The 14,592-nt window shown below is 38.7% G+C and overlaps 1 protein-coding gene across 1 annotated transcript; it reads right to left on the bottom strand.

The window, feature by feature from the left end:
- Positions 1 to 4,989: 4,989 nt before the first annotated feature.
- On the bottom strand, positions 4,990 to 5,919 carry LOC140531467 (olfactory receptor 10P22-like). The gene has a single exon (XM_072650407.1). It carries the CDS (start codon positions 5,917 to 5,919, stop codon positions 4,990 to 4,992), a length of 930 nt encoding a protein of 309 aa, XP_072506508.1.
- Positions 5,920 to 14,592: the final 8,673 nt, after the last annotated feature.

The raw sequence follows: 14,592 nt of genomic DNA on the forward strand, positions 1-14,592 counted from the left end.
CCTGCCTCACCCAAAGGAGAAAGATTATTTAGATTGAACTTAAATAAAAAGTAATAACTTACAAGCTGTCATATCATTTGATTAAAATGTAAAGGAAAGCTGGATAGTCTGAGTAATGGAACTGAGAGATTTGAAGAGATGAATAAAGATTTGGTTGAAAATATGGAGCCAGAAAAGGTTTGGGAACAAATGGGGATTATTCAAACCCCTCCTGTCCCTAGATCCTGTTCTGGACCTTTGTGATAATTTTATATGGTGTAGGTATATTGTGAGGGTGTAAGTAAGTATTTTAAGAGGACAGAAAAATTACTTTATGGGAATGCAATTTACCATTTTTTTAACCTCTTATTACAGGGATAGTTAAGTTATCATATAACAAAATGACATGGACTGCAGGCTGACACAGCCTAGCAAATTTCTATAATCAAGAAATTATATTAAATGATTATCAAGTGATACTGTGTGTCCATGTGCTGGTGAGGAGATGAAATTCTGGGCAAGATGATGTGGAAATGCATTCACCTAGATAATTGCTTGCATCAAGTTTTAAATATATAATAGTAATTTGCCTATATGTTGTTATATTAGGATTTGCATTGTAAATTAATGAAGAATGGGTTAAGAAGCTGTTAAGTAAGGAGAGGTTTTTATGAATTCTGTGTAAAAATTGCTGTGCTGTAAATTTTTTATTGAGAACATGGGAATCCTTGAAAGAAAATGTGTGACTTTTAAGTCTATTTCTTCTAAGGATATATTTTTGTATGTTAATCTGGAGGTTTCTGTTCTACTACATTCATTCTGCAATAATTTAGGAATAAATAAGAGTTGAAGTGGTTTCAATGAATTCCAATGTTTAAAAGTTTATTTTTGCTTTAAGGGAGAAGTTTTTGTCAAAATTATTTTGTTATCACTTGTGAAATTCCTGAGATTGTTAACTAAGTTATTTGAAGTTACTGTTTTTAATGCTAGAACCAAAAATTGTTAATTGATTACTGTGTATGGAAAGGAGGCGAAAGGAGGAGATTGGGTGAAGACTTTATTTTTATTGTTTCTACCCATTTAGAACAGTCCTCCTGTAGGTATAAAGAGTCAGCAGGCAGGAGCACTAGAATCAGGCCCTCTCTCTGGGGTCTGTACCCCTTTTTTTGTAAGATTGCCAAGGCCCTTGGAAGCCATCTGTGAGGGCAAGGTCATCAGCCCCAGGAAGAGAACTTGTTTGGGTTATGTATTTCCTAAAGAAGGAAAGGAATTTTAGCAATTGGTTTTTACACCAGGACAAATGTAAATTTGAGAAGAAAAGATGTTAAATGGAATCCTTTATGTATGTGAGTCCTGGCAAACCTTTATTGCTTATTGCAACTCCATGACAATGAAAAATAACTGTATTGGCCTCTAAGCTGTGATTGGTGAAACTTGATGTTTGAGCTCTTGGAACCACAGGTAATGTTGTTTTGATTTTGAACTTACATATAGTTGTCTACATTAAATCAGAATCTAGGGGAATATCGTTAGCTACAGAGACAGAGAGAGAGAGAGTATGTAAGTGTTATTCCTGAGTGAAATTATCTCGTCATGTCCTTGGCTATTCCTTTTTAGGGGATGTTTCTGAAATTAAAACAAGTAGTAGAAGATGTGAGCACAATACAAACTTGTGCTAATTTCAATCCAATAATTGGGTGAATTGGTATTCTTGTATAATTTTGCAAAGGATAAATTCCCTGGAATAAGAACATTTCTGAATGATACAGGAACAATAGGATAAAGAAAGGAAACAAAGATACAAACACAATGTTGAATCATTATCCTATAGGCTAAGTTTAGGGCTTAAAATTAACAGTAATAGAGGTAAATCTGTATGGAATAAGGTTTTTATAGTTACAAAATTATATACAAGCAATTGGGTTTTGATACAATTGACTGAATTAATTACTTGTATTAAATGAGATATATCTTCAGTTTGGGGAACGGGGAAATTTCAGTCTAGGTTGCTTAGAGACAGATAGCCTCTGTTAATGTTTTCCATTGGTGGAAAAGTTAAATATTTCTGTTTTGATTTGAATTAATTTCATGGACATTAGATGAAGTAAGTGTTTGAGCTTATCATTTGTGCATCTTATTCTTTTAGACTGCGCATGGTTAGAAAGGGATAGAGAACTTTGGGAAACAGATATACATCTAACAGAGCAATAACTTATGAGTTAAATGACAAATTTGATTTTATGTTATTTATTCAGGATTTAGAACAAATATAGAAAGGCACACAAGCTACTTAAGACTTGCTTTAGTAGTTCTTCAACCAATGTGAGATTATAGTCATATCTGAGACTGACTGATTATTGGAGCTTGCTATTTTAAGATTTTATGGAACTCTTAACTGACTATTCTTCTAAATCTAACTCCAGGTGTGGATATAAGGAAAGACTGTCTGAGCCACTGAACCATGCCAGAGAGCCTGTGAGATACTGGCATAAACTACAAAAAGGTGATCTCATAGGAAGGTTGGGAGAACAACTTTTCCACTTGAGCTGAGGTAGGATTCTCCTTATTCAATTTCCCCACTGACACCTAACAAACTTTAAGTCTCACTAAGTAAGAGTTGTCAATCTACTTCTGCCTGAAATTGACATGAAGTTAGGGAGATGTTCCCCTGAAATGTCCCTGCTCTTAAAAGTTTGTGCATTCTTTGATGCTGGGGAAGATTTCCCTGAATACAGTGTATCCCCTGAAGCCCAGTCAATCGGATAAGGGGAAGGGGGTTAGGGAGGGGGAGCTCGAGGTAGGGTATAATAGACCTTGCTTTCTGTAACCACGTTCTGTTCCCTGGACAGTGCTATTCCCTGGACAGTTCCCTGGACAGAGGGTGGGGGGGGGGGGGTAGCCTTTTGCATGAGAAAGCAATAAACTCCTTTTTGCCTTTCTTAAGACAAGTCTCTGACAGATTACTTTCCAGGCCTCAAGACCCATAACACACAGTTTGATACAACACAGGAAAAATACTAATGACTGGGCTCGGGGAAGACTGGTAAAGATTTCATGTAGAACATCATTGTACTCAAACTAATCCTTCTTGAGAGCTAAGAATTCTAAGTGACAGAAGTGGGGAAGGAGTACACTACAGACATAGGAAACAGCCTGTAAAGGAGGGAAAAATTAGGGATTGTACTATCACTTTTGGAGAGAAGCAAATAGACCAGTTTGGCTAGAACACAGAGTCCATGGCAGGGAGCAATGTTTATTTCCTCTAGAAAAATAGGTTGGAGCCAAATTGTGAATGGCCTTAAATACCAAACACAGGCATTGGTATTTTATCCTAAAAGTCAAAAGGAGCCACTAAAGGTTCTTCAACAAAGGAATGACAAGTTCAAACCTATGTCTGGGGACAGTTCTATGGCTAAAGTCAGCTACATGGCACACTGAATAGAGTACAAGCCCAGAAGTCAAGAAGACCTGAGTTCAAATCCAGCATTAGACACTTTCTAGCTATGTAATCACAGCCAAGTCACTCAACTCCAAAAGCTTCCAAAAAGAAATGAAATCTGTCAGCCTAAGAAATGATATGAGGGATGAGAAAATAACCACCACCAGAATCTCATTAGGGTGATCTTTTTATATAGGGCAAATTGAGTTAGAGATAGAGTTTAGATCACATCTTCTGATGCCAGAACCAAGGGAGCTAAACACAGACTGTAGATCCATCCAAGTTCAGAATAGGACTCAGAACTTCATGGAGTTAATGGTTTCAAAAGGACAGATCTGGGGAGAAAATATTCATTTCATAGTGATGATGGAAATCAGAGAAGTTAGAGGGAAGTAGCCATAAACATGAGCAATCTAAACAAGACTTTCCTCCTAATTTAGATCAAGGAAAATTCTGCATCTCCTCCAGTAAAATCCAAGCTCCTTAAAGGAGACCTTGTTATATCTGTCTCAGTGTACTCAGTCCCTTGTACTATGACTTCCACCTAGTAAGCACTTAATGGATGCTGGTTAAACTGATGTGAGTACTCCCTGACTCTGATAAACTTTTATAGAGCTTACTCTCTGATAGTTGTGACCACCAAGGTAGCTGCTGGCACTAAACATAGCCAATGGAATGCCTTACCATTAAGAGGAGGGCTCTATTTCAAGATTTTACATTAAGGAGGGGCCCCAAGCCCTCAACGAGTGGTGTCTCATATGTGTCAAAGCTGGTATAGCATGATCACATTAAAACATTTATGTTGTGTTTGTTAATCCATGTGAATCCCTCTCAAACTGCAGCACCAGATTCAGCTCACACTTATATACTCAACACCCCCAATAATATCACAGAATCCAAATCACAGAACCTTAAGGAGGGCAGTGTCCAGCTCACAGCCTCCTCCACCCCAACCACTGCCCTTCTACTTGGAGATGTCAATATACGTGTTTATGTCCTTCAGACACAGGCTTGCTAGTCCATCTAGTCCAACCCATACCTGAATATCCCTCCAAAGGTGATCATTGAGCCTCGACTTGAAGCACCAATCTGAAAACAGCTACCAGATCAGCATTTTACATGAAAACTGACAGAAATTTCTGGGAACTGAGAAAAGGAAGGTTGTCTTTCTGAAAGACCAGGCCCATGTCAGTCATCATCCTCCAGGAATTTCCTTACTGTGCCAAATATCTAGGACTTCAGACCCACCACCAAGACCACCCTTTGGAAATATCAGGTCATGGTCGTGAAAAACACAAAATACGCAGGATGAGACACACTTTGGGGCAAAATTGGTTTAAGAATTAGCTATCTTTGACTACATATGTGTGTATCTGTATGCGTGTGTGTGTGTGTGTGTGTGTGGATTTTCTTCTTTCTTTACAAGAAAGTGGTGGCAGGAGCATGGGGATGTAAGATCAAATAAATGTGTTAGTTAAAAGTATAAAAATTACAGGAAAAGCAAAGAATGACAAGAATCTCTCAACTCACCAAAAAGGAAGCCAAGCAAACCACTGGACCAGGCATGGACTTCAAAGGTGTTTGGTTACCTTGCGCCTCAGGGCTCCTATCACCTCCTTGTTCCTCAGGGTATAGATAAAAGGGTTGAGCATGGGGGTTACAACTGTGTAGAAAAGGGAGATGATTTGGTCGGTGTCCTGAGTAGCACTGGATCCAGGTTTCATGTAGGTAAGGGTGGTGGTCCCAAAGAAGAGTGTGACAACCATCAGGTGGGAAGAGCAAGTAGAGAAGACTTTTTGGCGGCCCTGAGCAGAGGCTACCCCAAGGATGGTAATGAGAATTCGAACATAGGAAAACAGGATCAGAGCAAAGGGAGTCATGATAAAGAGCAGGGTGACAGCAAGATTCCCAACCTCCCCCCAGAATGTGTCTCCATGTGCCAGTCTCAAAACAGGCAAAATGTCACATAGGAAGTGATGAACAATGTTGGTGCCTGGAAAGGGCAAGGTAAAGATGAATATGGAGTGGGTGGTGCCTGTGGTGATACCCATCAGATAGGAAGCACCCACCATACCCACACATACCTGCCACTTCATCAACATGGCATAATGCAGGGGCTGACAAATGGCAGCATAACGGTCATAGGCCATGACAGTGAGCAGACAGCATTCAGCAATGCCAAAGAGGGCAAAGAAATACATCTGAGTGAAGCAGCTGGCAGGAGACATCGCAGGATGTGAGGAGAGGAGATCAATCAGCATCCTAGGCACAATAGTTGTAGTATAAAGGATCTCTATCACAGAGAGATGTCGAAGGAAAAAATACATGGGAGTTCTCAGGGCTGGGTCCAGCAGGGTAAGGGTGATGATCAGGGAGTTGCCCAGCAAAGTGATTAAGTAGATGAAGAGCACTGCCCAAAAGAGGGCACCCTGGTAGACCCCCAAATATGAGAATCCCAACAAAATAAACTCACTCACTCCTGTCTCATTAACATCATCCATGTCCCTAAATCTGTGTCTGGCAACAGCACCAAGGGAGAGTTATTAATAGTCACAAAGAAAAGAAAGAAGTAGACAAACTGTTACATTAAGATCCAGGCTAAGGGGCAGCTAGGTGGTGGAATGGATAGAACACTAGTGCAAGAGTCAGGGGAACATGAGTTCAAATCTCACCTCAGACACTTGACACTCACTAGCTGTGTGACCTTGGGCAAATCAATTAACTCCAATTGCCTCATCCTGGGTCATCTCCAGTCACCCTGATAAATATCTTGTCACTGTATTCAGATGGCTCTGGAGGAGAAATGAGGCTGGTGACCTGCACAACCCTCCCTCACTCAAAACAAAATCAAGTGCAAGTCATGTCATTTTTTTCTCTGATAGTATGGTCTTCTTTGGCAAGGAAGGATGAACACACACATTAAGATCCAGGCAAGACAAGACAAGAATTTCCCAACTATGAAAAATGTGATGGATAAGTAGTGAGATATTAAAATGTCCCTTCTGAGAAAACAATAAATATATTTTTTTACTTATCAGAAGTAAAATGGAGTTGAAACAGGAAGCAAATTGCTGTCTAGAACATCAGTATAGCCTCTTCCACCTCACAAAGCCCTCATTTCTATAAGCAGAAACCTCAGTCTTTGAGTTTTAAAGGCAACTGGCAATGTGAACAGATGTAGGCCAGCAGAGAGAAATATTATGAGGGGGGAGGGGCCAGAGAAAAGAGAAAAGAAAAGGAGAGAGAAAACAGAGGGAATGGAGAGAGCAGAGGAACCCTTTGAGTCAGAGAGAGTGAAACATAGAAGACAAAGAAAATAGGAGGAGCTTTAAAATTTAGATATGATCCCCATTGCCCATGAGTGGCTCTCCCAGAGCCCCTATGAGGTAAGAGCTGCTAGCAGCCATTCCCATGTGGTTCATTCCCTGAGTCAAAACCCATTGGGGACTCATGATCCCCTGACTGAGAAGCAGGAAAAAGAGAGATCAAACTGTAATCTAGAATAAAGAAGGAAATGAGATGACAAGCTTTGCCCTGAGGACCTGACATTCCAAAGGAGAAGTGATCAGTAGTTACCCAGCTGCTCCTGCTCCCTGAGCTCCTTGCAATGTAGATACAGAGATCTGGGTCAGGAGACACCTCAGTCTCATCTCTGTCACACCAACTCCATGAAAAAGATTAGAGATTGAGTGAGTAAGTCAAGTTCATGGACAAATAGAAGTCCAATAAGAGGCAAATATACAAGCAGTGTTACCCAGTGAGTCTAAGGTAGAGGCCTTGCAGGATGCTAAGGACATGTGGAATTTTAAGATGCATGTCTGCTGGTCAAGATGGAAATCACCTAGTTTTTCTCCCTTAGCCTTTAGGCAGTTAACACTCCTATAGACTAAAGCAGCCAGAATTTGATTGACAAGCAAGTCTTCTTCTCTTAATGCCAAGGGAGAAAGCCACAACCTCACATTGCTCTTAAGAATGTGAAGGAAAGTTTAAAAACTTTTCAGGCAGGGCGAGGTGGCAAGGGGTCAGATTGACAGATGGTGTGGCAGCTTAGTTACTATGCTGGGAACCTCGAGATAACCATAGCCACTATACACTGGAACACAAGTAACCTGAGAGCAAAAGGAGGAGAACACAGGGTAAGAGGAAAGATCAGGATGCCACCAGAAGCAGTGGTACTGATATATTTCCTGCCACAACAGCTGCCAGCTGTAGCTACCACCACTGGAGTAAAAGTTAAGACAAAGACAGTAACTATAACTGGGCAATTTAGGTACCACAGAGAGCTTTGATGCTCTCTCATGAGCTAGGTTCTTCCATCTAGTTCTCATCTGAATTAGCAAAGAGATCTCCCTTGCATGACCTTAATTATTCTTCTGACTGAAGCATTTCTTCCCACCTCCTAAAAGAGAAAAGAAATATGAATGCCTCTTCAGACTTCCTTTGAAGAGGCCCAACAAAATCCAAAAGAGATAAGGAGATGAGCCAGTATGTCACTCCCAGTTTCATACCCTTTATAATCAGTGAACACATCACTCTGGCTGTAAGCTACTTCGAAAATCTGCATGGGACACATTTTAATACTTCATTGTCTTGTGTATCGGCTCCTTACATTTTGAAATCTCAACATGTGGGTCAGTGGATACTTAACTGATCAGAGATGACTTAGTCTACCCCCTCAGCATACCCACAATATATATTTTATTTGTTATAACATAGGGGGATATATATAGATGTAGAGGCAGATACAGATGTCACTTTAAAGTTAACAAAGCACTTTCTCACCACAACCTGTGAGTGCAAGTATTAATATTGACATAAAAAGTGTCCATGGATTTTAATGGAAATCAATGCTGACATGATTTCAAAGGTTTTCAAATATATTAATAAAATTATGTCTTTTTTTTGTTTTAACAGTCTGTAATGTTTTACATTATAATTTACATTTACGTAATGATTTTTATATATTGAATGCAGTATTTCTAATATAAATGCAACCTGAACATAGTGTATCTTTCTCATTTGTTGCTGTAATCTCATTGTTAACATTTTACTTAATATTTTTTGAAAATCATTAAGGATAATGATACATTGCTCTCTTTTTTTTCTCTGTTTCATTTGGATATCAAGCAAATACTTGTATCATGGAAAAAGTCTAGTAGAATTATCATCTCCTATTTTTGTAAACATTTTAATTAATATTGGAATGAACAGTCCTTTAATGTTTGACGAATATAGTTACAAATCCATCAGATTTCACTTTGAGAGTTCATTTATGCCAATTTACTTTCTTTTTGTGGATAATGTAAATTGTCTATTTCTTCTCCAATTAATCTGAAACTTTTGTATTTCTGTACAAATCCATGAATTTCATTAACATCAACAGTTTTGTTAGTGTACAACTGGCCAAAATAGGTTTTCATCACTTCTTTTATTTTATCTACATTTCTTCTGAGTTCTCTTTGAAAAGTTTTGATGCTGGCAATTAGATTTTCCTCTTCTTCATTCAATCAGATCCACTAGCTATTTGATTTGTTTTGTTCATAATGTCAGTTCCTGATTTTACTTTTCGATTTGATGAGCTGTTGCTGCTGTTTTCATTTCAAATTTTTTAGTATCTCGTTTGATTTTTCAGGATTTCTAGTTTTTTATTTACTTGGAGCTATTTGCTTTGTTGCTTTTCTGATTGTTTTAGAGGCATGGACAAGTGATTATTCCAATCTTTCAGGCTTCAGAATAAGAGTTTAGAGATTTATATTTTCCACTAAGGTTGCTTTGCTTACATCACAAAATAATGTTGTTGTTTCTGCTTCCATTTTCCATTTTTTAAGGTGTTATTTTCTTCAGCATTTTTGGGCCCCCTTTAGCAAACCAATGAATCATTGTTTCATGTTTTCTTGCATCACTCTCATTTCTCTTTCCAATTTTTTCTCTATTTCACTCACTTGATGTTCAAAATCCTTTTTGAACTCTTCCATGGACTGAGACCAATTCATATTTTTCTTGGAGTCTTTGGATGTAGGAGCTTCTGGTTATATGTATTTTTCAAGGTACTTCTGGCTTCCAGTGGGGGTGGGGGTGCTCTGTTAGCCAGTGAATCCCCCACAATCTGTAGGCCTAGAACTTCAGAAACAGCTACTGCTACTGCCACTGCCCCTGCTGCCGCTGCCACTGTTGCCATGAGCTCCCCTTCCCCTTCTGACACCCTGTGGCTGGACCTAGACCACTCTACTCTCTCACACAGGTTGTTTTTCACTGACTTTCCAATTTGTCCTTGGCTGTTTGGCATCAAGAAGTCTGGAAACCACCACAGGTGTCAGCGATTCGGTTTCCCCCCTCCCCCCCAAGGCCTGATCAGGTGCCATCTGTGTCGGGTGTAGCCCACACTGGACAGTACTCTTCTCCCAACCCAGTACAATAGATGCTTCCTGTAAACCTTCCAGGTTGTCTTGGGCTAGAGATTTGCTTCACTCCATCATTCTGTGGGTTCTGCACCTCCACAATTTGTTTAGAGTCATTTTTTACAAATATTTGAAGGAGTTTGGGTGGAGAGAGCTCTAACAAGTCTCTGCTTTTACTCTGCCATCTTGATTCCGCCCCTCCCATTATTGCCATTTTTTTTTTATGAAATTATCTAGTGTTGTATCATTTGTCCCTTGACCTATGAATTCTTTGGAATTAATTTAGTCTCATATCCTTTCTCCAAATTTCATTCATTGTATATACTTTTATTGAATCATCTTCAGCACAGGTTGTGTTTAATATTTCCGCTTTTCTTAATCTGTTAGTGAGGTTTGTAATGCCCTAATATTTGACCGACTTTTGTGAAGGTATTATGCATTGCTGAAAACATGCAATAGCATCTGTAGAATTCTTTGAGGCTTGAAAAGCAGTTTAACAGGCATTATTTCATTTAATCTGCAAAATTATTATATAACTGCTATTTTTATCATCCCAGTTTTACAGATCAGGGACCTGGTGCTGAGAAATTAAGGGATCTGGATTGAGTCTCACAGTCAGTTCATGGCTGAGATAGTATTTGAACTTCAGTCTTCCTGATTCCAGATCCAGCACTCTCGCTGCTATGGCACCACTGCCCAGAGAAAGAAACTTGTCTGTTTAAGTTTAGAAGCCAAAAGAGAGTTTTCATATCGAACTTTTCTAAAATTCTATTTAGGTCTTTATCTTTGTTCTTATTTATCTTTTGGTTAGATTTAAGAAGAAAAGGGTACAGTTATACTTCCCACTTAAGTTTCTCCTTGAAATAAGAAAAATAAATAGCATTTATATCACCCCTTAAAATTAGTAGGGCATTTTGCAAATATTACCTTATTTTATCAAGGGTGGTATATATAGGCATACTTCATTTTATTGCATTTGGCAATTATTGCATTTTTAATAAATTGAAGGTTTCTGGCAACCCTATGTTACAAGTCTACTGGTGTCATTTTTCCAACACCAAGGAACATTATAGCACTGTGTCATCTTTGCTGATTCTCATAATATTTCAAACATTTTCATTATTATTGTATCTGTTATGATGATCAGTGATCTTTGAGGTTGCTATTGTAATTGTAAGATACTGAACTTAATTGATAAATGTTCTTTGTTTTGACTGCTCCATAGACCAGCTATTCCCCTTGTCTCTCATTATCCTCTGTTTTCCCTATTTCATGAGACACAATAATATTGAAATTAGACTAATTAAGAACCCTACAAAGAATTCTAAGTGTTCAAGTATAAGGAAGAGTCAACAGGTGGAACAAACTTCATTGTTGTTTTGTTCTAAGAAATTCAATGTTCAGCAACCACCAACCTAATCAGTCAACAGCCATCAATATCTACACAAGACATCTACAGGCAAAAAGATTACCTGAAGACTCAGATGAAGTTGGGGGGAGGCAGGTTTAGCAATAAAGTATTTATAATTGAGGTACGTGTGTTGACTTTTTTTAGACATAATACCACTTAATAGACTATATTATAGTATACATACAATTTTATACACACTGGAAAACCAAATAATTGGTGTGACTCACTTTATTGCAGTGCTGGTTTATTGCAGCGATCTCAAAGAGAATCTCAAATGTCTCTGAGGAAGGATTGTACTATTATTATTCCTACTTTTAAAATAAGGAAATTAAGGCAAAGGAAATTAAGTGACTCGCCTAGGCTCACAAATAAATTCCTAAGTCTGGATTTGAACTGAGGTCTTCCTGAATCTAACATTCTACTCACTGCACCACCTAGCTACCTAACACCTACTTGCCCAGTAGTATTCAGATGCTATACCATTCAGTGCAGCTAGATAGATAGGAAGGAAGCAGACATTGATTAAGTACCACTTAAAAGTCAAGAACTGTGCTAAACACTTTACAGATATTATCTTATTCAACTCTCATAACAACCCTGAAAGGTAGATGACATTATTATCCAGATTTTATAAATGAGGAAACAGAGGCAAGCAAACATTAAGAAATTTATCCAGGGTTGCATAGCTAGTGGGTACTAAGACCAGATTTGGACTCTAGTCTTCCTGACTCCAGGTCTAGCATTCTATCCACATCACCAGCCTGCTACCTCTAGGTGCCTCTTCACATATTAAATAGTGATGTTGATTCATTACTCCCTGTATATCTCTTTTAATCCTGTCTATGTATACTGTTGTTTTGTCTGAAACCATGATTACTATTCTTGCTTTTTTAAAATACAACTCAAAGAATTAAATTGAATTCATCTGAAATGGAATTAGATTTTCACCCAGTCGCTTAGTATACTTCTGTGTGAGTCTATATGTTTCTTGTACACAACCTGTTGGGCTCTGTTCTCCAAACTATATTCATACCTTCTTCCATTTTATAGGTGACTTCATCCCATTCGTATTTGTGATTATAAATATCGATTGTGTATTTCCTTCCATCCTCTTCTCTTAGTCTTTTTTTTCTATGCCACACCCTCTCCTTACAAAGAAGGTGATAAAAAGAGGAGTTTGATTAATACTTAGTGATCTTTAGCTGAAGTGATCTCTCTGCCCCACTACTCCTCTTCTCATCCTCTTATCTAGTCCCCAATTCAAATTCTTATTCTTTTTTCTTCTGAATTTCCTCTTCATGATCCATCACAACCACACTAGATTTTGTTTTGCTTAGACCATCCCCACACTGCCTCTAAACCATCCCATTCCCCTGCTATCCCAATATTTCCCTGCTGAGGTGAATGTATTTGTGCACCAAAACTCTGTGTGTGTCTGTGTGTGTGTGAAACCATGTTAAACCCTCTATTGTACAGTTCAGATGAAAGTGAGATTCACATCACACATACCTCCTTCCCTTCCTCCATATTTACAAACTCTTCATCATCATTGCTAGCTATATGAGATAGTAAGTTTCCTCCCCTTTCTCCTCATTTTTCCCTAATATATTTCCCTTTCTCTCCTTTTCTTCTTAATCACCACCTTAGGCCACTTGCTCTTTCATTCTCACTGTGAGGCTAAAGTTCTGTGGGTGGCTGTTCCTGGTCAGGACACTGGATGGTCTTCTCTCCCCTCTGAGGCTGCCAAGGTCAGGATCCTGCCTCTTCTGTGCCCTTTCAGGACAACTCTGCTCCTACTACAGATTCACTCTAATGCTGGAGTTTTCCCAGTAAGAGTACTTCTGGGACTCCCCTGAGTTGAAAACTTTTGGACTATTTCCTCTTCCAGGGCTCTTAGCTTCTGCTCATCTTTCTCTTTTACCCTGGATTGGATGAATCAACTTGCTGAAGGATCACTTTGGATTTAGGGATTATTGCTTAATCTTGTGTCTTGTTAAATTATCGTTGTAGTAAAAGTGGGAGAGTTGAGTCCACTGCACCTTTCACATGGCTTTATCTGGAATAGAAAGAAAATATTAAGCACTTACTACTTGCCAGACATGTGCCAGATGCTAGGGATACAATAAGGAGGTTATATTTCTATGGGGAGATAGAGTATATGTGTATACAAAATAAATAGAAGATACTTTGGTAGGTCAGGGAAAGGTTCTAGCAGCTGGAAAGATTGGGAAAAAGATGATGTAGGAAATGATATTTCAACTGAGTTTGGAAGGAAACCAGGAATTCTAAAAGATGAAGATGAGAACAAAGGGCATTCCAACAAGGGAGTACATCTTGAGAAAAAACAAAGATAAGAGGCTAAATGGCCAATTTAACTGGAACTTGGTGGGAGGAAAAATTGAAATGAGTCTAGAAAGGTGAATGGCAGTCAGCTTATGGAGAGAACTAACCTTCTTATCATAAAGTACTTCCTTGATTTTAGCTTCATGCCTCCTTCTACACACACAGCACTCAATCCAAACCAGAGAGAAATAACTAAGGGTCCTTGTCTTCCATATAATCTCCTTTCTGACCCTTGAGAAATATTCACAATATATGGAAAGCACCTAGCACATGATAGAAGCTTATAAAACACTCATGTCCTTCCTTTTACAATAAGTAAGTCAAACAGTTAATGACATCAAACAACATATTTCCTTGACCTTCGTGGTGTGACCAAGGCTGCCCAGTGCTTGTAAATGTGGGCAGTGTCACTCTGGTCATCTGGTTACCTTCTGTGGCTCTGTGATTAATGACTATGCATATATGCTAACAACTGGAACTATATGGTCCATGTTCAACTTCAAGAAGACCTGGCCATACTAAAAGAGACAGAGTTGTACTCGATCCACTCTGGACAGTAAATCAAAGGCAACCCAAGTCAAGGATCCAGGTGGGAGGCATAGCACACTCATCAAAAGAAGAAAGATTGTAATTAAATTAAGTATCTATTTAGAGCTACTATGTGCCAGCAACTATGTTAAGAATTATAGATATAAAAACTAAAAGAAAACAGTCTCTATCTTTAAGGTTCTTGCATTCTTCTGAGGTAAAACAGCATGTACCAGAGAAGGAAATGCAATGAGTATAGAATGCAATTTCAAGGGAATGATATTAATGACTGGGGAGATTGGTAAAGATTTCATGTAGGACATCATTACACTCAAATTAATCCTTCTTGAGAGCTAAGGACTCTAAGACACAGAAGTGAAGAAGGAATACACTCCAGACATAGGAAATAATCTGTAAAGAAGCAGACAAGAGTCACCCACACAGTCTCTGGACAGGAGTCTCCTGAGCCACAAGTCAGCCCCAGCCTCCCAGGG

This window comes from Notamacropus eugenii, chromosome 3 (genome assembly GCF_028372415.1).
Source record: "Notamacropus eugenii isolate mMacEug1 chromosome 3, mMacEug1.pri_v2, whole genome shotgun sequence".
Classification (NCBI taxonomy): Eukaryota; Metazoa; Chordata; class Mammalia; order Diprotodontia; family Macropodidae; genus Notamacropus; species Notamacropus eugenii.